The sequence below is a fragment of the Falco cherrug genome, chromosome 4 (genome assembly GCF_023634085.1).
Source record: "Falco cherrug isolate bFalChe1 chromosome 4, bFalChe1.pri, whole genome shotgun sequence".
Classification (NCBI taxonomy): Eukaryota; Metazoa; Chordata; class Aves; order Falconiformes; family Falconidae; genus Falco; species Falco cherrug.
In genome coordinates, this window is record NC_073700.1 from 45,403,269 (window position 1) to 45,429,007 (window position 25,739).

The 25,739-nt window shown below is 45.3% G+C and overlaps 1 protein-coding gene across 7 annotated transcripts in view; it reads left to right on the plus strand.

The window, feature by feature from the left end:
* Positions 1-24,333, plus strand: part of LOC102047202 (ceramide synthase 4-like) — a 48,280-nt gene extending 23,947 nt beyond the window's left edge. For all 7 annotated transcript variants that reach the window (XM_027812741.2, XM_027812743.2, XM_027812744.2 and 4 more), the window contains 9 exons: positions 7,350-7,467; positions 10,006-10,124; positions 12,098-12,155; positions 13,702-13,752; positions 16,840-16,932; positions 17,824-17,952; positions 18,157-18,263; positions 18,686-18,842; positions 22,401-24,333. In XM_027812741.2, the coding sequence (XP_027668542.1) occupies positions 7,350-7,467; positions 10,006-10,124; positions 12,098-12,155; positions 13,702-13,752; positions 16,840-16,932; positions 17,824-17,952; positions 18,157-18,263; positions 18,686-18,842; positions 22,401-22,592 (1,024 nt within the window). In that variant the 3' untranslated portion in view covers positions 22,593-24,333. The remainder of the gene's footprint in view (positions 1-7,349; positions 7,468-10,005; positions 10,125-12,097; positions 12,156-13,701; positions 13,753-16,839; positions 16,933-17,823; positions 17,953-18,156; positions 18,264-18,685; positions 18,843-22,400) is intronic.
* Positions 24,334-25,739: the final 1,406 nt, after the last annotated feature.

Genomic DNA, 25,739 nt, shown 5'->3' on the forward strand with positions numbered 1-25,739 from the left:
GTACTGTTTGGGATTTTTTTAGGGATAAGGCTGGCAGTTTGGGTCCAGAAGCTGGCTTTATTGTTTGTGCCAGTGTATGACTGAAGAGGTCCACAGAAACTCCAGGTCATAAAGTCTTCTGAGGTACATTTTTCAGCTCTTTCATTGCAGCCCTGTGTACCAGCTGAAGAAGTGTGTTGAATATAGAACACAAACCCTACGCTCAACATCTAATTGTAAGCAATGTGACTTCCTACACTTAAAACAGGTAGGCCCTAGATGAGGTTTATGCTTGTGTTACAGAAGGTAAGACACACCATTTTGAGTTCTGTTGTTCGTTACTTGCTGTTCCTGGGTCAAGTGCAGCAGAAATCATGTTTAGACTACCCAAATACAGTTAAATCTCCTTTGTTTTGGTTAATAGGGATCTGGGGCATTGCACTTGACAGACAAGCCTGAGGAAGATGCATTAGATTGGGCTGAGTCATCTGACCTCAGAATCAGCACCCCATAGCCACACAGACAGGCATTTTGCTGACCACTGCTCTGGGTTTGGGAGTGTCATTTCCTTGGGACTGCCGTGTAGAGGCATTTGTAGCGCTTATTTGTGGCCTCAGAGCCATCTGAGTGTTTTGCATACTACTTCAGAAAATTCGGGGGTTATGGCAAAGGCATAGCTAGAAGTCCTGCAGGGCTGACTGAGCTGGTGTGGTTGCTTTGTGCAGTTTAGTCAGTAGTTCGTGTCTTTTGCAACACAGTGTGATTTGCTGGTGGGTTACTGAGATTTACCGTAGTGTCAGCTGTTGTTGAGACTGCAGACTAGTCCCCTTTCATGATTTTGAATCCTCTTCAAAGTGATCTTCACTGGACTGAAAAAATCCCCATTCCTAGCTAATTGAAGAGGTAATCTTTGAAATAGTTTAGTCAAATTTACAGTGGTTTTAAGCTTAGAGAGAGGGGGAAAAGGCAATTAAAATGTCTTTGTCATCTTTTTAAAAGAAGTGGCTGCACAAGAAGATGGAAATGTAGGCTAGAAAGATGTTTCTTCTTCAGATTCTCTGATACAAGGACAGCTTGGAAAAGTTTATAGAAGTTGAAATGATTCAGAGCTCTGCTTTGAGAATGTTTTTAATTAAAAAAAAAGCCAGTATTTTTATGTAAACACAAATGTGTGAATGGTTCTCTAAATAATCATTTTATGATAATATAAAATTGGAATCCAAATCTGTTATTTGTAAACAATACGTTTAGTGTGCATGCCATAAATTCCATGGGTTTTACACTGTACTTTGCTGGGGATGCAGGTGTCTTAGTTACCTCTGCTGATGTGGGACCCGTGGTGCTGTAGGTAACCATTAAAACACAACTGACTCACATTTCCTCCTTGCTGATCTGCAAGACATGGCAGCATCCAGCACTCCTTCAGGCAGGCACTGTCAGTCAGTGACTTGGACACATCTGCGCTGTTAAGCTGGAGATTAGCCCGTGTCCTGCATCGACTAGGACTGTCCAGTTCTAGGCTCCCCAGTGCAAGACAAGCAGGAAGAAGAAGGAGCCAAAATCTTCTCAGTGGTGCCCAGCGGACAGGCAGTGGGCACAAATGGAATGCGTGATGCCCCATCTGAACATAAGAAAATGCTTTTTTTTACTGTGAGGGTGGTCAAACATTAGAACAGGTTCCCCAGAGGGGAAATGGAGTCTCCATCTGTGGAGGTACTTGAAACCCAGCTGGACAGAGCCCTCCAGAGTCTGCTGTAGCAGATCCTGGTTGAGCAGCAGAGGTGGTCTGGATGATCTCCAGAGGTCCCTTTTAGCATCCGTTCTGTGCTTCTGTGACACTCTTCTTTTCTTCCTCCTCCTCTTGCCACTCCTAGTCAATCTAAATACCTTTTCCATCCGCTTTAAGATGCGGATGGCCAGGTAAAACGATTTTTTTCTTTCCTATCCTAGTGCTGCCTCAGCTGACAGAGATTCCACAGGCCTGGTCCTACTCATTAATTTTAAAGCTGCTTTGATTCACAAACTTCATTAAGTAAAAGCTTCTTGTCACACCCTTTAAAAAGATAGTATCATAAGCCCATTTTACAGGTCCAGGAAACCTGTAATCATACCACTATCTTACCTATGCCAATGGCAGGGGAATGCTCTGAGCTGTATTCTTGTTTGTCCTAATTCTCTATGGTCATTTATTTCAGCATGACATTTTCTCATTCTCAACCATTACTGTTTCACATTCAGTTCATCCTGGAGAAGAAAGCTTCCCCTAGCAAATGGGAGGTATGAATCAGGATCCCTGTTGCTCCGTTACCTTGTGTGTACAGTGGCTCTAGCCCTGTTTAAAATAATTTGCACAAAGTTTGAGAATTGCAGACTGAAAGGGTGTGTATGTTACTTCTCATTCTCCATGTAGATGGCCTTGGCTTTGTAGCTTTGTACATCTGGTCTGCGGGTCAAAATGAGTGTGTGTAACTAGTATACAAGTTTGGGTTTGGTGGCTTTAGCTTGGCCTCTGGCAATTGATTCTACCCTCACCTGTTATCTGCAACTGTGCACCAGGTGCAAAGTGGTTTTTGTCTCTGGAAATACTTTGTGTTCCTGGTGGTGCCTGCTTTGGGATTTCAGAAATGCTGTAATGTGCTCGTGTCATTTATCTGTGTCAGAACTCCAGGAAAATACTAAGAGGCAGGAGAAGCCCAGAGGATTTTCTGCAGTCCCTCATTCAGCAGCTGCATCCGCCACTGCGCTTGAGCAGATTCCATCTTCTTGGTTTGGAGATGAAGCCTGGGAAAGACCCTGCTTCCTCGAGCATGGATTTTCCTCTCCTTGGCGCTTGCTGGCTGAACTGGAAAAATCTCAGTGACATCCTTTTAACCAGTTATTCTGTGGATTAGGTGGTGGCTGTGGGAAGAGGACAATGTGGTAGCTGGGTGGGGCCTGGGAGAACTGAGAAGGTTGTGGGTGCAGCCCTGGGGGAGAAGAAACAGCTCACGCTTTTTGGTGAAGCAACTCTTCTGTGAGCCAGTTTGCTCTGGGGAAGGTGGGAAAAATGGGGCATTCAGTGCTGCAGAGGAGAAAGCTGGTTACCGCTGCGGTGCTCCTGGTCTTTGCCACCATACTGAAGCAGATGCTGGGGAAGGTAGATAATGATGTCCTGACAAAAGAGGGGGGACCCGCAAGGTGGGAACTATTCCCCTTCTTTTGATGTTTCCAGATTGTGCTTGTGAGTATGAGATCTTTGCTGCACCCATAACTCAGAGCCTGATTTAAGCACCCGTATACCTTGGCAGAACTTTTCCCTGGACATAAGCCTGCAAGCAGGGATGTTGGCTTCTCTTCTGGTTCTAAATGTTTGAGAGTCTTTTCCATAAAAATCACATTCTTGGAGTTTTGTGATTCTGAAGGAATCATAGCTTCTATTGCACAGCCTGTGTAGTTAGGAAAATGTGGAAACTGAAGTCCTTTGAGGAATAGTAAAGCAGAAAGTTGAAAACCAGAATTTACATGCAATTTAATCGTCTGATTTTGGACTTGGCCAGTGATTTTTGGATGTTGGGGAACTGAAAGGCAATGTCAGTGAATTTGAATCTGAATAATTCCCAAATTGCACTAGATTTTAATCAGGAAGATTAGGCCTCTTGTTAAGAGGGCTGCAAACGTACGTGAGCCCTATGTAGTACATCAGACGAAAGGGATACAGTTGATCTGCAGGGAACAGATACTTGAACTCAGAAGCAGAAGAAGGATAGGAGAGGGCACCGTTTTTTCAAGTATTGTATTTGGAAGTGTGTCTTTCTGAAATTAATTTTGCACAGACTTCTGTTGTTGATTGATGTCATGGTCTATAATAAAGAAGGATATGAAAACAGCTTTTGGTTAGGTCCTGTAGGCAGGTTTTTGTGCAAAGATGTGGGACACGTTTTAGTGTTTAATTGGAAACTGTGAACTGACTTGACTCAGTTTGGACAGTAGCATTGTAGTGACTTGAGATCTTGTATCAAATGGAACAGTCAGTTTAACTTCAATGTGAAGCATTCTCCTATAAGTAAGAGAAAGCAGAGACTATTCAAGGGGAACAGGGATAGCCCTCTGCCAAAGGAAAGCATGAGGCTAAAATAAATTTTTGCAATTCAAAGAATAGGAATTGTGGTGCTGTCACTGGTTCTGCATTTCTTAGTACTAGAAAATATTTGCAAAGTGGCACCCTTATAAATTAGGAAACATCTGTGGGAGAAAAAACCCACACCCCCTCCCCCAAGTTAAATTATTTCTTGTACGTCACACTAACTCTTGAAAGCCTCTGCAGGGGTTGTGTAGCCCAGTTTTGCAAGGTGTGGGAGTATCAATTTATGCCCCTTCATGATTAATCCTTTTAGTTTCAACTTCATCAGATTTCACACAAGACAGTTTGTTCTTTGGTGGTTACTGAATAAAATGCCTTAGTGTGAACTTTCCTTTGTAAATTGAAATGAGAGAAGCTCACTGATGAAGAAGTAGGCTTGAGATGAGAATCATCTCACCGTGTCTTGCCTTACCTAGCTGGGGAGAGTGGTACAGTTTAGTCCTCAGACTTTCTCCTTCTGTCTTCCAGAGAGCTGATAAACTGCCATGATGAGACCATCCCTGCAACTGAGATGATGAATCTGTGATGTTGAAATCAGTACAAGCATCATCCTCTTGGGGTTGTGCTTGGAACAAGGTCTAACTGAAAACTGAGTCAGAGCATACATCCAACATGTACAAACGTCCCTTAGGAAGAATTTCAGGCCTTGATTTCCCAATGATGTTCATAAAAGTAGGATTGGTCCCATAATTCATGGTTAAACTCAAACCCTTCAACAACAAAGTAATTGTAACTTTGGTTAATTACACTCTGTCTTCATCAACTGCAACTGACTTGTTTCTGTTATAGTAAGATTTTTTGCCATGACCATAACAAACGAGCAGGAAAGAGAGAGAAGACAAATTAAACAAAATTAAGAAATCAGTCAAGATACTTTAAATAGTTTTTCAATAAAAAAAGCTCGTTGGCAAGCTGCCCTGACACCTGGCAGAAATATTCTCTTTCCTTTTAATGTGTCTGGAAAATTTCAGACCTTGCAGTTCCTGATGTGGACTGATAAGGTTGCAGTAAGGTTCTTCAGCAGAACTTGGTTACATCGTCCTCTTCAGAGGAGTTTGTATCGAATGACTTACCTTTAAAAAAGGAGGATCAGGCCCACTTCAAAGAACTGCTTGATATAAGAACTAAGACCTAGTGCAGAGCTTAAGGTAGATGTTTTCTCAATTTTGATATAGCTATGGATATTGAAATCCTGTGTCATTGTTCTTGGCACAGGACCTGCTGGTCCTGTGTCACTGGTAACCTTTTTGATATTAAAGATATCATAAGATAGAATTGAAACATTAATTAAGAGCAATCAGAGCTAAAACCCAGAATTCCCAATGGTGGCTGTATTCCTCTGCTATCCAGCTGTTTGCCAATGGCAGCAATGCCAGGCTGCTGCTGAAGTTTACTGAAACTAATCGATGCTTACACATAGATTTTGCAAAACCTGTGTGTCATGTTGGAAAGCAGCTAGCAAGCACGCTTACCCCTGGCCCTTCTCTCATGTTAGAAACATATCTTTTTTCTTGGTCTTGGTACATCTTTGAATATTTTTGTAGCCAGTGGTGCCAAAGGAATTTCCCAGAGATGATGAAAAAGGACAACTGATACACAGGCTGGTGGGCTGGCTGTGCAAAAGAAAGGTGGAAATCAGCTGTTACACAAGTGAGCAAAATGTGTAACCATTCTGTGTTTTGTGTCTTAATGTAATAGAAGTTACAGTATTCTTTGGATAGGCGATCTGTTCATAAAACTGCTTTTGATACCTGTTCATTATATCAAGAAACAAATTCTTGAAAACTTCCAAAAGACCCTTCTGGAAGAATGTTTGATTTAGAATAGTCACTAGGCACCTGCATGTATGGCGTATAGGCTCTATGGCTAGAAGAGACCACAGGCAATCATGCCATATAATCACAGTCATAAATATATCCCATACTATTTTTAAATAAAACATTTTTAAACGCCTACATAGTGAAGTAGCTTGCACAGCAGAGCAGGCTTGGGTCTCAGCAGCCACTTCCACTGCATGGTATTCATCAGCCCGTAACCACCACCCTCAACAGCGATTTACAGTTGATAACCCTGTAACTGTTCAGGGAAGCTGTTAGCACCTCAAGCAAAAAACTTCTACTCCTACATGCAGAAATAATGTTTTCCAGAGATTTTGTATGTTTAGCGTACAGCAACCGTGCTGAGAAGTGCCTCTAGGTGGACAATCTGCTCTTTTTTTTTTTTTTCAGTGAGACCAACTGCGTGCCAGTGGCAGTGTGTAAAAGGCAGCTAATTCTCCAGAAATTCAAGGAGGGTGCAGTTAATTTGGGCCTTTTTTTAAATGTTGGTTTGCCACGTTCGCTGTTTGTGCAGCGTCTGCGCAGGACCTCGCTTCACACCATTGATGGAGGCGGTTTCCTGCTGCGGAGGGAGAGGAGTGTTCGTGGCGGAGGAGTGGCACTGTTGAGCACAGCAGTTCTATGCCTGGTTTTGTTACCTCTTGGTAACTTTTTTCTATTTATGTAGATTTTTAAATTTGCATTGTTTCACTGTGAAAGACTGGAGATGCACAGCGAGTGTAAGCATGTGTTCCTTGTGACTAGGTGTCTTGTTGCTATGTTCTTATTTTACAACTGGTGTTTGACTCGCATTAGGAAAAAAAGGAGGTAAATTACTCCAGTAAAGACCACGTGGCCTCCTGTTTCAGTGGGACATTTCTTCTGCATTAATACCACACATCTGACAGAGCCTCCCTCTTGATCCTGAGGCAGATCCTTAGTTCAAGTGAATGCCATTCAAGTGGGTGCCATGTATGTTCAGTGATTTAGATCGAGCGGTGAACAACATTCAGGCCTTATCATCAATGTGGTACTCCGCACAAGCTGCAGGCAAGCCAAAGACCAATGATAGGTATCACGGCTGTTTCTGCGAGCTTGGGCTTCATGCCGTAATCCCGGGTACCCAAGCACAGTGGATTCCGAAGTTGACAAGGCAGGATACAGAATTTGCCAGCCTCATGTAGTTTTGGATATTGCAGCACAGAGCTCAGGACAGTAGAATACAAGTCCCACTGTTTCTGCTGTTAAGTTTGGGGTTTTTTCTTCTCCGTTTCTTTATCTGGTTTATCTGGTTTATCTTCTTGATATGATACTTGTGCTTAGATTCAAAATGTGAGAGACAGCTGTTAGGTATTACATGATGTTTTAACAGTGTTGCGATATCAGAAATCACTGTTCTATTTTTGGCTGAACCTTTATCTTTTCTTTTGCAGAGCCATAGCCCTGCCGCTCAGTAGCAAACTGGGTGTGAGAGACAAGGAGAGACCAAAAGCTCAGCCCCACCCCATGCTGGAAACATTCTACAATACGCGCTGCAAGAATCCTGGAGAGGTGAGCCCTTTCTGTCTTTGCTTCCCTCTGGATTTAGCCCCTGTGTCTTTAGCCAAATGAAATCACGTTTGTAATTCTGAGGTTTGGTAATGCCACTCATATTTGGAAGCTCAACAGAGCAGCAGGAACCACTGTAGCGTTGGCTGCCTGAGACCAGCCAGCCCTTGAAGTCATTCTGCAAATGTTCACAGCTATCAGTTCTGCTCCTGAAATGTGAGGGTAGCAGCTTTCTATAGGCAGCATTCAAAAAATGTAAGTCCCAGAGTTTTATGGACAGGAAACTTCTCCCAAAGGAAATCATGACAACTCCTGTTCCCTCTTGTGTTTGCCTTATATATGGCATGAACTGAAACACAGGAGGCTCTGTCTGAACATCAGGAAACAGGTTCTTACTGTGAGGGTGACCAGGCCCTGGGACAAGGGAGGTTGTAGAATCTCCATCCACGGGGATACTTAAAAGCTGTCTGGTCATGCTCCTGGGGAACCCATGCTAGATAGGTCTGTTTGAACAGTGGGGTTGGACCAAACGACCCTCAGAGGTTCCTTCCAACCCCAGCCATTCTGTGATGGCTTCTTTTCATGTGTTAGCAAATCCCTGTCACATCAGCTCTGTGAACTGACTCCCATGTTGCTAGTCCTTGCAGCTTGGCAGGCGTGAATTGCTTGATGCTCCTAGTTCTGCAGTGGGTCATTCTGTTGCTGTGCAGTCCATGAGTTTGAGGTTGGCCTTTCAGGAAGCAGTTAATCTTGGCTGTCAATACAGACATTGCCGTTTTCTGACGCTCTTTGCAAACAGAAATGGCAGGTGGTTTTCCCATGAGAGAGAAAAAGAGTGATCTCGAAGAACTTGGCAGGGTAATCTGGAGTTACAGTGGCTGCTGCTGAGGGAAAAAGCATTGGCAGGATTATGAATCGTTAGGCAGCATTAGGATTTAACCTTGTCAGAGAAGCCCCTGGGTGTGACCCCTGTGGTAAGGAAAATAATCAGATTTTCTTTCAGCTCCTTTTTTTCAGGCTTTCTTGGCCTTGAAGCAATAGCTGGATGAGCAGAGGGCTGGGGTTCTGGTCCCAGTGGGTAGTCCTAGTGTGTACATACTGCCTTGACAAGACTGTTGTGGCACGGTTTGTACTGCAGCGGGGCATGTGGAGCCTCAGGACGTTCAGTACCAGGTTAAAAACAAAAGAGTGGAGGCTAAAATAAAAATGTAGGCATTCATCTGGGTTGCGCAGCCAGCCTTTATTCCCAGCAGTGGGAAGGAGTGTTCTCAGGAACTCTTGCTAGTATAGTGGTCCTTGACCTTCCTCTTGCCTGTCTGTCTGCAAAATCCACACTTTCGTCAGTAAAACGACTCCTGTCAAAGAGATCTAACTCAAGGCTCAGCTTTGCAAGCAGGTTTTCCCCGCAGCTTTACCTGCACCCACACTGCACTGAAGCTGGCGCTTTTATCCCATAGAATCTGTGATACTGGAGCATATCCTCACCATGAGACTCCTGGAAGCAGTGTGACATGGAGCAAAAACGGTGCAGCTGGCTGCTGCCTTACTCTCTCTGTTCACTGGTTACACCTCAGCTGGTCTTCTGGTTTTCTCCCTCTCCCACGAGTTCTCAAACACCTGCTTATGAGTCAGGTTCTTGTCCAATACAAGATGAGATTTTGCTGTTCTTAGCAGCTTTGTGCTTGCGAGGAATTCCACATTATGGAGCAGTTGGAGAATATTGTCTCCATTTGTCTCCACCACAAGAAGAGAAGTCATTAAGTAAGACTGGAAGGAAGCACATCTGAAAAATGGTCATGGACATACTTTTGTACAACATGTTCAGACTGTGTAAGTCACCCTCACATGATACCATTGAGGTAAATGCATTCCATGAAAAATGATTACTTAAAAAATGAGGCTATCCATGGTGACCCTTCCAGAAGGAATATAAAACATGACAAACCTTTTTCATGTCACATGCCAAACTGAAGAGCCTGAGGACAAGAAGGAAGGCAATTGCAGTGTTTCCGTGGGTAATCTATTGAAAAAATTACCCCTCACAGGTTTACCACAACAGGATAATATCCAGTAGGAAAATGGTGTTATGTCTGCTCATGATGTCACTCAGGTTATTGGCTGATACTGCATCAGAATGCTGAAAAGCATGACAAGATTTGGTGCAGAACTTTAAAAACTCTTTAAGCTGTAGTAAATCTTTCTTGGAGTAACACCTTTAAGGGACTTGGTCTCTTAAGACAGGGTGAGGAAGTAATTAAACAGCAAACTCCTGAGAGGAGACGAGACCAGAGTTCGGTGAAGTTCACAAGTTTCAATATTTAGTATTAATAACCAGTTGCTTGTGGGGGGAGTTGAAACATTTTCTACTGTCTGAGGTCTTTACACTAAGAACCATCAGCTTTCTGAAAGGTGCCTTAGCTTGAACAGATCTGGGCTTGCCAGGAGCCCCAGCTGGGCTCTGTGGTGGGTCAGATGATACCCGCAGTGCCCCTTCGGACCTTCAAGCCTGGATCTGAACCTGCTTCCTCACCTGTTTTCCAGGGTGAGCTGATCAGTTTAGCCAAACAGTGTGACCTGCCAGTGAGGAAGGTAGAGAGGTGGTTCCGGCGCCGGAGGAACACAGACCGACCCAGCCTGTCGAAGAAGTTCTGTGAGGCCTGGTGAGTGGGAGCACAAGCCACGAGCAGCCGGGCCCTTCACCAGGGCTGAGCTCGGCAGGCAGCTCACTGCCTCCCAGCCTGCTCTCCGCCCCTCCGCCAAGAGCATCCCAGCTCCGCTGCCACCCTGCCTGCCCTCCACCCCTACACGGAGAGCAGCCTGGGTCTTCCCTGCCCCACCTGGTTCTTCTGCAATTCTCTGCTTCTTCTCTGTTACTGAAATGTTCCTTGCTTTTCCCCTTTGGTATTGCTCCCAAGTCTCCTTTTACTCCTGTCTCACCTTTATTCCTTATAGGGCTTATGTTTCTGACTTTTAAGACTGGCATTCTGCTTTGAAACACAATTGTACCTGAAAAACTTCCTACTCTTTTGCATCTTACTGCTGCTTGCTGCTTTGCTGCTGTTTTGGTGCTTTCAAAAGAGCCTTTCTGTTGGTTTTCCCTTGCCTCACTGCAAGCTGATTCCTTCTGCTGCATCCTTGTGGCAACTGTTCTGCATGCTCTTGCTTTCAAAAGTCACAGGCCGTGGGCTAGGTTGTATTCTGCTGTCAGTTGACTTCAGCATCCTGAAAGTCAAAACCCAGCACCTTTCACAGCAGCAGAAAAAGGGGCCTGTGTGAAAGCTTGTGTTTACCAAAAGGCAAAGCTCTTCTTGGAAAGAGCTGTGTGGAAATCCTCCATATTATGTGGAGGCACAAAATAAATCTCACATCAGCCAGTTCTGTGAATGTTCATGCTGGCTAGGCTTTCCACAGAAAAGGAGGATTCTCCTGAGCTTGGTTGAAATGCCTTACTTACGAGCGGCTGCTCTGCTATTTATGTAAGGAAGTAGGTTCTCCCAGGAGAGCCACAGAGATGAAAGAAATCATTAAATACCTGCAGTGCTATTCATCTGTCTAGAAGTGTGTATGCACAGAGTAGGCATCAACTTTGAGCTAATCACCTCATGCTCCATTTAGCACTCAACCTCTCATTCAGAACCCCTGCCTAAAAAACCCCAATTGAAAAAGAAAAAAAAGGATGTGTATTATTTATTTATAATATTCCAGATAGTTCAGTTAGAAATATTTACATAGTCTGTGGACAAGGAGTTGTAAAGCAACCTTGCTTAATCTGCTCCCATCAAGATGAAATCTTAAGTTCTCCCTGCACTCAGCTGACTTGCAGTGAATAGTAAACAGTAACTAGTTTTCTGACTCAGCTCACCTGGGATGGTGTCCTTCCACCTACCCTCTGTCACCATTTGCAGTTTATAGAGAGAATGTCTCCCACGTGATGTAGTAGTTTTGTACAGTTTTGTCTGTCCTGGAGCTCCTCCTGGGGGTTTTGTTGACAGGTGGAGTCTCTTCCTCAAATGTAGTCGCTTCTGATTTGTTACAGAGATTTTTGGAAATCAAAGGACTGGTTTAGGCAGTTTTACTCATTACTAACAACTTGTTTATTCTGTTGGGGTGAAATTCACCTCATTCCTTACTATATGTGTGTACATTCAGTGTGACCTGCTTCTGTCCACTGAAACTGGCAAACAGTTCATATGTACTTTTGTGTGGGTTCAATGGGAGTAAGTCATTACTAGCTCCTGGCTGAGATCAAACATGATAGTAATTACTTGCTTTACATGATAACAAATTTAGCATTCCTAATCTCCAAAAGCCTAGAGAGATACTGGCATTGTTTGACTTCTACCCATGCATCTACTAGTCCTGGGAAGGTTTGGGATGGTTATCTGGGTGATGTTAGTCGGTGGGATTATTGTATTTTCTGCCATGTCTAAAGCAGAAGAATTGCTTTAGTCTGGTGAATGTGCTAGTGACATGCAAAGAGCCACTCCTGTTACGATCTGGGCAAACTTTGACTGTATTAATATATGTCTTTGCCTTAATAGTTCCATTCTTTGAAGGAGCAATTGATACACAGACTTGCAACTTGGTGGTTAATGAATGGGATTCTAACGTACTTTGTTTTGTTTGTTTGTAGCTGGAGGTTTACATTTTACATCACTTCTTTCTTCACTGGACTTGCTGTCCTATACGATGTGAGTACACAAGCGGTGCCACCTGCCGTTCTACCTAGCCAGTGCTGCAAGAACGGCAGATTGTGTCAGACATGTCCTTTCAGACCTTCTGATAGAGGTTTTCCCACCAGATCAGTGTGTATCCTCTGCACAGCACACTTATGAGATATTGGACCGTGTTTATTTTAAAAACTCCAGCTCAAAACCAAGAGGCTTCCTCTTCTTCTGGCAAAGCGGAAGACACTTGGGATTGTGTAAAAATACATTTCTGTGGGGTAGGAGGTGGAACACTTACCTGAGTAGAAGCTGCAGGACCTGTTTGTGTCTTGTATTCAATACCTGTTTAAGGTAAAAACTCAGGCTTCTTTTGGAGCATGGACTGCAGTTTGATAATTTTATTTATTAATTTTCTTTTTCTTACCCAAGGTGTGATTGCAGGCTCAATAGCTTTAGACTGATGGCAAAAACTTCTGCCCCATGAGTCAGTGAAACAGCAGGTAGCTATAAAAGTTATCTCACAGTAGGCCACCAGAAAACAGCCTTATTTGCTGAGTAGAGGAATCATGAAATTCCGGGATCTGGGTTTCCTTTCTAGTTTAAGTGACATAGTGTGCTGTAGTCGTTTCAGAGTTTTTGCTTTGCCCTCTCTGATTCTGTATCACATGTCTTTCCTGGTTCTGTACCTGGATTTGCTGTAAATCCTACTCCCCAGCCAGCAGGAGGCTGCGTTTACTCCTAATTACCACTGCTTGTTAAAAACCACTGCTTACTGCTTCCCTTCCATATTGCTCGTGTGCCAGCAGGTGCCCAGTGAGAGAAGAAATGTCTTCTTGCTCCTAGCTCTGATATCTGGAGCCTTGTAGAACCGTTACTGAAAATTACCTTTAAGATGTGGCACAGAGTATGTTCCGTCACTGTAAGCTCTAGGGCGTGCTGGTCCTGACCAAGTCTGGGCACAGCGAAAGGTCAGAGCGTGCTCCATGCAGGAAGAACTTTTGGGGACTTTAGTCGCCACATTTTTATGGAAGTTTCTAAGTTGTGAAGTTCTAAACCACAATTTTATAACAAGTGTGAACAAAACAGGATCTTTTCAGAGGTTTGTTAATTAACAGACTGCAGCGTGATCGTCACCATTAGAGGAAAAACCATGTTCCTGACACATTCAGTTTTTAACCTTCTTACCATGTTTAAGTGTTGTTGTCCAAACCACAGAGATTCTTAATTAAATAGTTGTAAGAATATTTTAATATATTCAAAACGTCACCACCGCTGCCCCAAACTTGTAGAAGGGTGCAACAAGTTGGTAGAAATCTTCCCTGAGCTATTTTATTTGGAACTGGGCTAAACAGCATGTGAAATTTCAGTGCGATAGCCACAAATTGGCAGTGTTGCAAACAAGTTCTTGCAGTGGAGGTCTCTTGGCAACTGAATTCCAGACAGCGCAACCAGCTCTGCCTAGAATAAAACACAGCAGTGTCTGTAGTAGTAACAAACTAAAGGAGTTCAACAGTTGGTAAGAGAAGAATTCCTCTGGCATTCTCACATTCATGTTGTATTTTCTTTCCAGAAGCCTTGGCTTTGGGACCATAGAGAGTGCTGGACAGGATACCCACAACAGGTGAGTCATGCAAGAGGGAAAATTGCTGTTACAAATCCTGTATTTTCTTTTGATATCTTTTGAAAATCAGGTTATATTAGTGAGAAAAGAGAGGGCACTAAATTAAATTCAGACTCACAAGTTCTAAGAATTCAAAGCCGGATCCTCGTCAAGGGAGCACTTCTTTGTATCTGGTGTAATCCAAACACAATAGCGGATGATTCAGGAAAGCAGGAGGAGACTGCAGAAATAAGGGAAGGTGAGAGTTCTGACCAGGTGAGCCAAGAAACTGAAAAATGGGAATGCTCCATCGTTGATTAGTTTGTAGAAAAGACTGAGGCCAGAGAAGGACATGTTGCCTGAGGAGAAGTGGTGAAGACTTCAGTGGAGAACATGTAAAGCAGAAGACATGCTCTGAATGCTATGTACTTTCAGCTACGCTGAAGAATCACGTCCACGGTGCTCCCCAGGGAGTTTGTTTCCCAGTGGAACTGGCAGTATGCCAGTAGCAATACAGCAGCATTCCCATTAAGTTCAGAGGATGCTCTCTTATAGTTCTAAATGTATATTCTGAGTTTTTATCACAGCAGCACTGTGAGAAGCTGTCCAGTGGGTTGGAAAGCATGCATCTCTTACCAGTCCAGACCAGAATAACCTCAATGAAAATTGCCAGCTAGGCACAAAATCCACTCCCTTGTTCATCAACACAAGGAGCAGACATAGTAACCAAAAGCCAGGTCATTTTGTGCTGAGCTGCCTCCCTTGCTATCCTACTCCTGTAACTTGAGAAGTTGAAAAAAGTTAGAATGGGGCTTCACCCACTGAGCACAGGAGCCATTGCCTGCTCTGGCTTCCCCCTTATGTTTTTATGTGCTCTGAATTCTCTAGAGGAGATGACTATTGCCTGTTCCATAGTTGCCCCTGGGCCAGCAGTGTGCCTGTGTGGCCAGGGGGCTAGTGGGATCCTGGGGTGCATGAGGAGTGTGGCCAGCAGGTTGAGGGGGGGTGGTCCTCCCCCTCTTCTCTGCCCTGGGGAGGCCACGTCTGGAGTGCTGAGTCCCGTGCTGGTCTCCCAGTTCCAGAGAGACAGGGAACCACTGGAGAGGGTCCGACAGAGGCCAGTGAAGATGATGAGGGACTGGAGCATCTCCCTGATGGGGAAAGGCTGAGGGAGCTGGGGCCGCTCAGCCTGGAGCAGGGAATGGATGTTGTGATTAGTTCATCATGTTGTCTCTGCCACTCCCTCCTCACACTCTTCCCCTGCTCCAGCATGGCAGCATGGGATCCCCACCCCTGGGAGACAGTCCTCCACAAACCTCTCTGCCGTGGGTCCTTTCCGTGGGGTGTAGTCCTTCAGGAATGGACTGCTGCAGTATGGGTCCCCTGTGGGGCCACGGGTCCTGCCAGAAGATCTGCCCCAGCCTGGGCTCCTCTCCTGCAGGGTCACAGGTCCTGCCAGGAGCTGGCTCCAGCACAATTTCCACAGGGTTATAATTTCTGTAGGGCACATCCCCCTGCTCCAGTGTGGGGTCCTGCCTGGGCTGTGGCGGGGATCTGCTCCCCCATGGGCTCCATGGGCTGGGGGCACAGCCTGCCTCGCCCAGGGGACTTCCCCACAGGCTGCTGGGGAACCTCTGCTCCGGTGCCTGGAGCCCCCCCAGCCCTCCTTCCTCACTGACCTGGGTGTCTGCAGAGCTGTTTCTTGCATGTTCTCACTCCTCTACCAGCTGTTATTGCACAGCAGTTTTAACCCCGTCTTAAATATGTTACCACAGGCACTACCACCATCGCTGACCTGCTCAGCTTTGGCCAGCAGCGGGTCTTGGCGCTGATTGGAGCTGGCTCTGTCGGCCATGGGCACCTTCTGGCATCTTCTCACAGAAGCCACCCCTGCAGCTCCCCACTACCAAAACCTTGCTGCATAAACCCAATACACACACTTTCCAACATCTGTAACAAACAGAAAAGACCAAAACCAGAGCTAGTAGCTTCGCACCGGTGAAGAACAAGAAAGGTCAAGGACAAACCTGTGTGTTAGCAGGAACAAAGAATGTATTAAATACAATTTTTACTAAACAGACCATAATGCCCTGTGCCACAGACAACAACAAAATACCAGTTCTCCCAAATAATCTTGCCTTAGGGGGGAAAAAATCCCTTCTGATCCAGAGCTCCCGTTTGGATAACCTCCAGTGTGAACAGCTCATATCAGCATGGGAGATGTTAATATTCCCCTTGGTAGCACCAGTGCATCCAGCCGTGCTTCCTCCTGCTGTCAGCCACTGGTGGTATGAAGGAAAACAAAATGACATCTGTGAAGGCCATAAATCAATACTTTGGGAAGGCCATAAATCAATACTTTGGGTAGAGAAAGCCCAAATAAATTGGTATTTATGAATGGAGCACTGTGCTCCATGATTCTTGGAAAATACTCGTTGCAAAACCCCTTTAGTCATAGTAATTTTATCAAATAGGTTGAGGTTTAAGGAGACTGTACAATGCCACAACAGCAAAAAATTCCTTGTTAAAAAGCACGCATCTTGCTGAGTTTTTCAGTTTTCTAGCTGTAAAACCCTAGAAAAATTATCCAGAAGAATGCCAATTATTGTTCACACTGGGATTGTACTTTTCCCCCCATTAGTTTGATTAAACTGAAAAATCTCTTGTGGAGTACAAGGTGTCTGAAGCATCTCCTTGAATCGTAGAAAGGGAATGATTCAGTTACTACTTACCTATTGCACCATAGTGAAATGGTTTGCACAGTTTTTAAAGCGCTATTCTAACTGCTCAGAAATCTGCGTAGTGATGAGGAAATCCTAAAAATATTCAGGATCTTCTCAGTGGTTCCCTAAATGTTTGACATGGTGTGGCAAAGTGGAATTTCTCCTGCTCTTTGCTTCCACCTTAGCACGGAAGGCATTTAGTAAGTAACTATGTTGTTTGGTTGAACTATTTCCTCCCTGAAGCTGCAGGAGCCAGTTCTGTTCGTTTGGTTGCCTGGTGTTCTTTTGCCTAGGAAGGAGACTTCACTTCCAGGCCTTGCTGTGCTTTATCTGATGGATCCGTCCATAATCATCTCCATGATCACTGCCTCTCTTTCTCTCACAGCCTCTCCAGTCCTCCCTGTTCTGGTACTACCTGCTGGAGCTCTCCTTCTACTGGTCGCTGGTCTTCACCCTGCCCTTTGATGTGAAGAGGAAGGTGAGTGGCAGCCTCGGGGAGGAATTGAGCACCAACAGGACCCAAGCTGAGCACTCAGGAGAGTGGTCTCCAAGAGCACATGTACAGTGCTGGTCTTGAGGTTTTGGCGGACTGTCCTTGCTTATTCCCAGGAATTTCCATTCCCAGCCACTCGCTTCCCTCTCCTCTGGGAAGTGGGGAATGCAAACCCTGACATAGAAAGGTGCAAACTACTGCCAAGTTCTCAATCCACACTTCAAATCCAAACCTAAAAATTGCTCTTTTGGGATTCTTTTAGGCTGTAGGGCTCATAGAGATAGGAGAAGGGTCTCTGCCAGTTAAGCTGCATGTGTTCCTAGGTGCCAGGGACCCAGCAGACGGGGTGCTGTATGATTGCACAGGCATATGCGTACATTGAGCCTGCAGATACTCTTAGAAGTAAAGGGCGGTTGTAAGTCTCCATCAGCGAGCCTGGGGGTGTGATTGTTGTGCAAGCCAGTAGGCATGCACTGGGGCACAGAGAAGGGATGGGTATTGGTGCTGCTTTGTGACCGAAAGGAAGCTTTATCTTCAGTTTGTCTGTACTGAATCATTGGCTCTTACTCTTCTGTCTTCTGATTTGCACCATCATGAGATAATTAATGGTGGAGGGAGGAAGTGTTCTTTGTTGAGACATCCTGAGTTTACACCACAAACTCCTCATTCCTGGGTCTTTTGGTTGCCAACGTTTCTAGAATGTGTTTGGTAAAAGAGTTAGATGGGTATGACCTTATTGTGGAAGGTTTTAGTCATTGTGGGAGGTTTCTTAGTCATTGGGTAGAGAGATTTCATTGTTACCTGCAGGAGGCATGCTTGAACCAGCTCAGAAGGTGCATTATGTATTTTATTCTATGCTGTCCCCTTTCTCATTAGGATTTCAAGGAGCAGATAGTCCATCACGCTGCAACCATCTTCCTGATCAGTTTCTCATACTGCGCCAATTACATCCGCATTGGGACACTGGTGATGGTGATTCATGATGCTTCGGATTGCTTCCTAGAGGTGAGCTCCACAACTTATGTGCCAGGCAAAGCCTAGTTAGCAAGGGTGCTCTTCAGCATGCTCTTCAGCCAAAGTGTGTCTTTTGATCTAGCACAGTATGGGATAACCTGCATGCAGACTTTATGCGTCTGGCTTGTCAGCCTCCCGGAACATGTGCAGATGCACTGTCTTGGCCCGCTGTTTTATTGTTCTTTCTTCTTCCAGCCAACTAAGATATTCAATTACATGAAGTGGAAAAAAACTTGTGACAGCCTCTTTATGATCTTCTCAGCCGTTTTCCTCATCAGCCGCCTGGTCGTTTTCCCCTACACGTGAGTCTGCTGCAGTCAAGGGAAATGGAAAAGCTGCCTTCTGAGAGACAGGATAATTCAGCTGGATGCTGAATCTTCTGCTGCAGCCTTTGCTGTTCAATCCTTGAGCGTGTGGCCCTGCCCTTTGCATAGGCTACAGTGTTACATGACCGTTGTACCTGCCTTGGGGTAAACTAGGGTGGTCTGCCTTGGAGTTCATAGAGTAGTCTTAAAGCCCTGAAGTATACTGCAGAGGAGGAGTCCTCGGCCTATGGCTCTGCCCTGCTTATTTCTTCTGGTGGGGAACTGAGAGTTGACTCATGTGTGTTATGTATGAGAAGGTGACTGACCTGAAACAACTTCTGTGACTAGAGCTTTCTGGGGCTTAATTATGCTCTACAAACAACACATTTCCCTCCACTGCACTTCCCTCTCTCTTGCAGAGTGCTCTATAACACCTACTATTACTCCATGGAGATATTCCAACCCTTCTTTGGATACTACTTCATGAACGCTCTCCTGATAATTCTGCAGCTGCTCCATGTCTTCTGGTCCTGCCTAATTATTCACATGGTCTACAAGTTCATCCTCCAGGGCACGGTATGATCAGTTTGTAGTCCTCTGTACATCACGTGGGGAGGGAGGGTCCACCTATACTGCTTGGGAGCACAGGTGTTCGTCTGGGGTGGGTGCCTTCTTGCCTTGGTGAAATTACATAGGTACGTTCCAAACAGTGAGGTGAAAGGAACAGTCAGTATTGTTAGAGAAAGTTGATCAAAAGAAAAGTAGACTTTTTATGAGTCACTACAATATTGAGTCCACTTCTGATGCTTATATTCAAGAAAAATGTGGATTGGGCTCCAGGGGAGATTTCTGTGAACAAAGTCAGTGACATCTGAGTACGGATCCCAACACTCAGTCTGGTATGATTTGCATTTGAAACAAAACTAAGAAATAAAGACACCATGATTGGTGAGGCCAGTGCAGAAGTGCTTCCCTTATAATGCAGGATTTTTAATTCCAGTATTACTGAGATCACAGAATGGCTGAGATTGGAAGGTACCTCTGGAAGTCTTGTCCGTATTCCCTGGGTCAAGCAAGGTCACCTAGAGCAGGTTGTCCAGGACCATGTCCAGACAGTTTCTAAGTATCTCCAAGGACAGAGAGACTCAACAACCTCTCTGGGCACCCTGTGCCGCTGCTTGGTCACTCTCTCAGTGGAAAAGTCTTTCCTGATGTTCAGAGGGAACCTCCTGTGTTTCAGTTTGTGTCCTTGCCTCTTGTCCTGTCACTGAGTACTCCTGAGAAGAACCTGGGTCTGTCTTCTTTACACCTTCCCCTCAGCTGTTAATACACATGGGTAACAGTCCCCTGAGCTGAGCCTCCTCCGGGCTGGACAGCCCCAGTCTCAGCCTGTCCTCATGTGTGAGGTGCTCCAGTCCCGTCACCATCTTTGCAGTCCTTCACTGGTCTCTGCAGTGTGTCCCTGTCTCTCTTGTACTGAGGAGCCCAGAGCTGGGCACAGCACGCCAGGTGTGGCCTCACTGCACTGAGCAGCGGGAGGGATCCCCTCTCTCCACACGCTGGCAACACCCCTAATGCAGGCCAGGAGGGGCAAGGGCCCACTGCTGGCTCATGTTCCCCTTGGTGTCTGAGGGGACCTCCAGGTTTTTCTTAGAAAAGCCCATCAGGTTGTTCCTCCCCAGGTGCAGGACTTCACATTGGTGAACTTCACCAGGTTCCTGCCACCCTGCTTCTCCAGCCTGCCAAGGTCCCTCTGGATGGCAGCGCGATCCTCTGGCACACCAGCCACCCCTCCCAGTTTTGTGTCTTCAGCCTTGCTTAGAGTCTGCCCCAGCATCCACATCATTAATACATATTTTGTATGGATTCTCTTAAGTGTTGTAGATGTCTACAGAGTAGATACTTCTGTCTAAACTAGCTTCTGGACTGTTCTCTTAGCAGTAGACAAGCATGCCCAAAGCATAATCCATTCAGCATGGCACCCAGGTAGTGCTGTTTGTCTCCATCAGTTAGACAGCAGCCTAGGGTGAATATCTGAGATACAGCTGTGTAAACGTCAGGGAAATGCCCCCCACTCTCTCTGACCATAGTCTGTAGTGTTTGCTGAGAGACCAGACTGCTGCTCCACATGAAATTCTTCCCAAAATCAAAGACATGACCTAATGGCATTACACTGGCCACGTGCCAAGAACACAGTCCAGGAGTACTAAGTCAAGGCCTTGTGGGGGTTGGCCTCATAGCCCAGGCTGAGTTGTTTTATTTGTCTCCAGCTGGGGAATTCTGTCTGATAGGAACTGAGAACAAGCATTAAAGGCTCATCTTCATCCATATTGTCCCCATTTTCTTTATCTGCTTTGCCTTAATGTAACACAAAGCAAATTACTTGCAAATTAGGAACCAGAAACTTCACAGGGCAGAGAATGAGCACACAACTGAAGACTCCCTTTTATCGTTTTCCTGATTGTAGTGTGGGCTGAATTACCATTGCAGTTACAACAGTGTAAAATGGCGAGGTAATAAATAGCCTTATTAGAAAGAAATGACCCATCAGGGAGAAAAATACTGAAGCATATCCAAAACTTTGAGAGCTTTCCGTACTGAGCAGTGAATAGCAAAGAAAATCATCCTGAATAGATCTGTTTCAGTGATGATATTTAGTAGCCCAAAGCAGTATCAGCAAGAATATAGGACACGGTCCCCTCTTTGAGAGCCATAAATGCTCACTGCAAGAATATAGGACACGGTCCCCTCTTTGAGAGCCATAAATGCTCACTGCGGTCAGAAGCTCATATTCTTCTCACAGGCCTTTCTGATCTCCACAGTTTTCCTCTCTGGCTGTAGAATTATCTGCACCTCCTCACATGGTGTCCCTTAATCCCCAGTGATTAGAACGCAGCCTAGATCCTGAAGTATGAGTTTCATTTGCGCATACAGGCAACCTGAGGCACATGGCTGTAATTCAAGCAGCTCTATGGTTCCCGTGTGAATCTTGCTAGGTGTAAGGCCTCAGCCACATTGTATGGCCATGAATGGATAAACTTAGGAATATTGATTACTGTTTGTCCTTAGGCTGCAGATAGTTCCTGAACTGCCAGTTCCAGAGTGACAGGAGGTCCAGGTTGTTTACAGAAGATAGCATCTCCTACCCATATTGTCCTTGGGGGCAGTTTGAATTCAGTGGAAGTTTAGATCCTGTCTGCATCTGGGTGTAGGGATCTCTAGAAAGAGCATCAGACCAAATAGACTTCTTAATATGATCCAAGAGATACCCCCAGAAGGTGACAGAATAAATGGAGACTACAGGTATCTGTGCAGCCACTGACATTCCCCTGAGCAGTTTCCAAAGCTCAGGCCACAGAAGGGTTTGCTGCTTTCCCTCAGTGCACTCCTTCCAGCAAGGAGTGTGACACCGTGGATTTGTCCCCAATTTTGGTATCTTGTATTGCAGAGCAGAAACAGTCTGGGAAGCCAGCAAGTACTAGGCTGTCTTTTTTCTAAACTGTCATGTTACTGCATCATTTCTTCTTTGTCTTCCTTTTACGGCAATGAATTAAATATTTACAAAAGTGGATTACAGATCTCTCAGTCAATAGCAAGAGGAAAAACCCGAACATCAAACTGAATATAATCAGAGTTGAGCGGCTTTGTGTCAATCTGTTGGTTTGTTTGAAAGCGTATGCTTTCCAGCTGTAAAGCAGCATGCTCAACCTGTAGCCACTGAGGCCAGGGGTGGTCAGAAGCTACATCCTTCTCCCTTTTGGTAAAAACATGAAAGAGTTTAATTAACTGCCTCCCCCCATCCTTCTTCTACATGCTGGTGCCCGAAGCAGCAGTGTGGATTTCCTCAGTCTTGCACGATTGCCCTCAGTCCTGGGCATCCGTGCTTTGGTGCTGCTTCTCAACCCGTACAGTAATTCCTAATGGTATCAGGATTACAGCTAGGATTCCACCGAGACTGAAATCAGAGACAGTCTGTTTACAAAGGTGATGTAAAAGCTGAAAGGAGCGGGTAGAACTGTGTGGCAGAGGCAAGTGGCTGCAGTAGCAGGTGACTCTTTAGCCTGTGGCTCAGCAGCACTGCTTCTTGTGCAGGCATCTGTGTTTGTATTGCTTCTCATTTGCATGTTTCTGTAGATGGAAAAGGACATGAGAAGTGACACAGAAGAAAGTGACAAGGATGAAGAAAGAGACCAGATTAGGGAAAAGGAGAAAAATGGGATCACCTATTTCAGCAACGTCACAAGCAACAATTACATCCAGAGGAACGGGTCTGAGCCACTGAACAACAGAACCCATCTCACCAATGGCCATGTCAAGGAAAGATAGCTACTGTTCGCGTGCGTCTGCTCTGGTCTGTAATGAATTCAGTCCACCGTCTTTAGAAACAGTTTTGCTCGTTGTGTAGATAAAATGGAGTGCAATTGCAGCATTGTAGCTGAATTCCTGCTTGCCATAAACAGAAGTGTTTATAGTCAGTGATATTTGAAGGAAGTTTTTGGTCTTTCTTCAAAAGCTTACTGTAGGTTGTAGCCTTGAAGCAGATAGAAAGGGATCAAAGTGGTTTGACCTGTATTAGATTGTACCATAGTTGTTGTTAAATGTGTTAATCTTGAAAAATACTTAAAAAAAGGGTAAAACTCTGGCAATGTCAAGTCTTAACCACCCTAATGTTGTTTGATAGGGTTCTGTTTATCCTTAACCTGGAGGCCCTGCCACTAGTAATAATTACAGCTAACAAGTATGTGTGAGACTCTAAACCTTAATACAGGGACACCTTTGAGAAGACAAGTGCCCCATACACATACACCCTCTGAAAATTAAAACTGAGCGTAGTGGAATGAAAGCTTTGGAAGGACGTAGGAGAAAACATTTTCTTCTCAAAGAAAATGCTGCTGTGTGCCATGTGACCAGTTTTGTAATAGTATGGATTTCAGTCCCTTCTGTTGTCAGCATTACTGCCACAAAGGCAGGAATTCCAAAGCCGAGACTGGAGAGAGTACCCACCCAAATCATAGTTGGAAGAGCTGGAGAAATCCAGGCAGCTGTCTCAACTGTCAGGTAATCCTTTAAACCTGTCTTGGAAGGAAACACAGTCAGAAGAAGGGAGGTGACAAGAAACCAGATATTCTAGAAGACAACACTGACTAAGTGCTCATGTTTTCACCTAGCATGATTAGCACAGTGGGAAACGTTTACAGAGTCATTTTGTGGCAAGAAGGGAATAAATTTCCCCTATTCTCAAAGCAAAAGGATCCAGAGGAGATCTGCTGAACCTTATGGAGTAATGCTTTAACATGGCCTTCTAATTCTAGGGATGTATCAATAGCAAGTTTAAAGCAGTAGTCCATGAAGTCATGACGCAGTTCTGATTGTTCGTTTAATGTCTTAGATCTTATATCCTCTGTAGTCTTAGACTTTGGATTCTGTAATCCATTATAAGAGTTAAATTAGTATGACATTAATTTCTGTTTTATTGCTCAGTTAATCTATGAAACCAAAGTATTAACAGATTCATTGTAATGAGCGCAGGGACTTAAGACTGCCAAGGCCATGCAGAGACTTCCCTATGTGTGCCCAGTAAGGGCCAGTACTAACTTGGGGGCGGGACATGGACCAAGGAAACACCTGATTTGAGGAGGTGGTGCACATGTTTAATAGGCAGGTGACAGCACAGAAGAATAAGAGGGTTTTCAGCAATCCACTCTGTTCACCTGAGATGTGACAGAGAACTTTGATCGCAGCTTGTGTGGCCTCATCTTAGGTTTCAGTCAAAATCCATTGGATAATTTCAGAGGGGAAAAAGTGGTTCCAGCACAGGCGATCCAGGCCAGTAACGTGCTCGGGGAGGAGAGCATCTGTTCCTGCACTTGTCATTTAAATTTGTATTTGCTGAAGTTTGTCTCTGAAACCTTGAGGTGATCTGAAGTACGTTCTGTGTACTGTCACATTTCTTTAATCTGAATACAGTCTCGCTACTCCTCTGCAGGTGATGTGTTCAGGAGGGATGGTTATATCTTATTTTGTACTACTGAATGTAAACATTCTTTATAAATTATTTTGAAAGGTTTGATTGTCTGTGCGCTTTTCTACTTCAGCTAGCAGGAGGTAACCTGGCTAGCTGCACATTATAGGTGGATGTGTGATGAGGGAGACACGTATGGGTGCTATTGCTGGTGTAGATACGCACGCAGCGTGCATGGAGAGGATGCCGCATACCCAGGCCATGCAGCCATACTGCAGCTGCCCCATCTGTCTCCTACTAGGTAAGGCTGCGTTTGGCCCTGGAAAAAGGGACACTTGCGCACCCCCGGGTTCCACCCAGGGGCGGGCCAGGTTACTTTGCACCATGAGGGCAGTGGCAAGTCCAAGACTGCAGCACTGGGGAGGTGCTTTGGACTTGTAAGGACAGGAGGGAAGCTCTTTTTCATGAGGTTTTAGGCAGCTAGGAAAGTAAAGTCACACCACCTCTCACCCCCCAGAGACTGCACACTGCACAGGAGCCAGTGCAGACATGACTCCGCCTGCTGAATTTTATCCGCAGGGCTTTGCTGTCCCCTTGAAGACTGAGATAAGCTCATTAAGAGGCAAATCTGATTCTTGTGAAAGGATACATCAAAGATTCAGAGGAACTGTTTGGCTTAAGAACTATATATCTGTATGCCCATAAACAATATACAGAAACCTGCAAACACTTGTCTTTAAAATGTTTTCTACTCAGGCTTTGAGTTTGCTTCCAAGGGGCCTCACGTTTTACACAAATACTAGGGGAAACTGTTTCTGAGAAATGCAAAGAGGTGGAAAGCGAAGGATGGTGTAACTACAACACGCTGCTGTGAGGAACCATGGTCCGTCTCCCACATCTGACGCATGCAAGGCAAAACAGAAAGATAGGAGAGATGTGCAAAAGGCAGAAGAACCTGAGCCAGCATTCCCTCAAAGGAATTCGACATTCCAATCTGCAGAAAGCCATGCTGGAAGGCAGCCGGCCACCTACCTCCATGGGACACTGGCCTCACGAAGAATGTCACCTAGCCAGTACCTTGCTGGGAGCGCAAGACCCTTCAGCAGGACACCTGGTGTGAGGGTTTGCCCAAAATTATTTCACCCTGTCAGCCAAGGATGATGCTTTCTTTTAGAGCCCCTCAAGAATCTCAGCTTTTTGAAGATTTATATAGAGCCTCCAGGGCAGAAGAGTACAACCGGCCACTGGGCTCAAAGAGCAGACCCTGCCTCTCGTGGCCATCAGCCTCATCGTGGGGGAAGCCACCGCCTCTGCTTTCAGCTCCTGGACCTGGGAGCGTCACGGCCTGATGGGAGGCCAACCGATGGACTAGAGCCAAGGAGCAGGAGCCAGCCTGGGCTGAGAGGGCTCCATCTCTGCAGGCCTGGCTAGAGCAGCTCCTGCCATCCTGACGTAGTTCTCACAGGGGCAGGGTTGCTTTTAACCAGCACCTCTTGGTTTTTAAGGCCTCT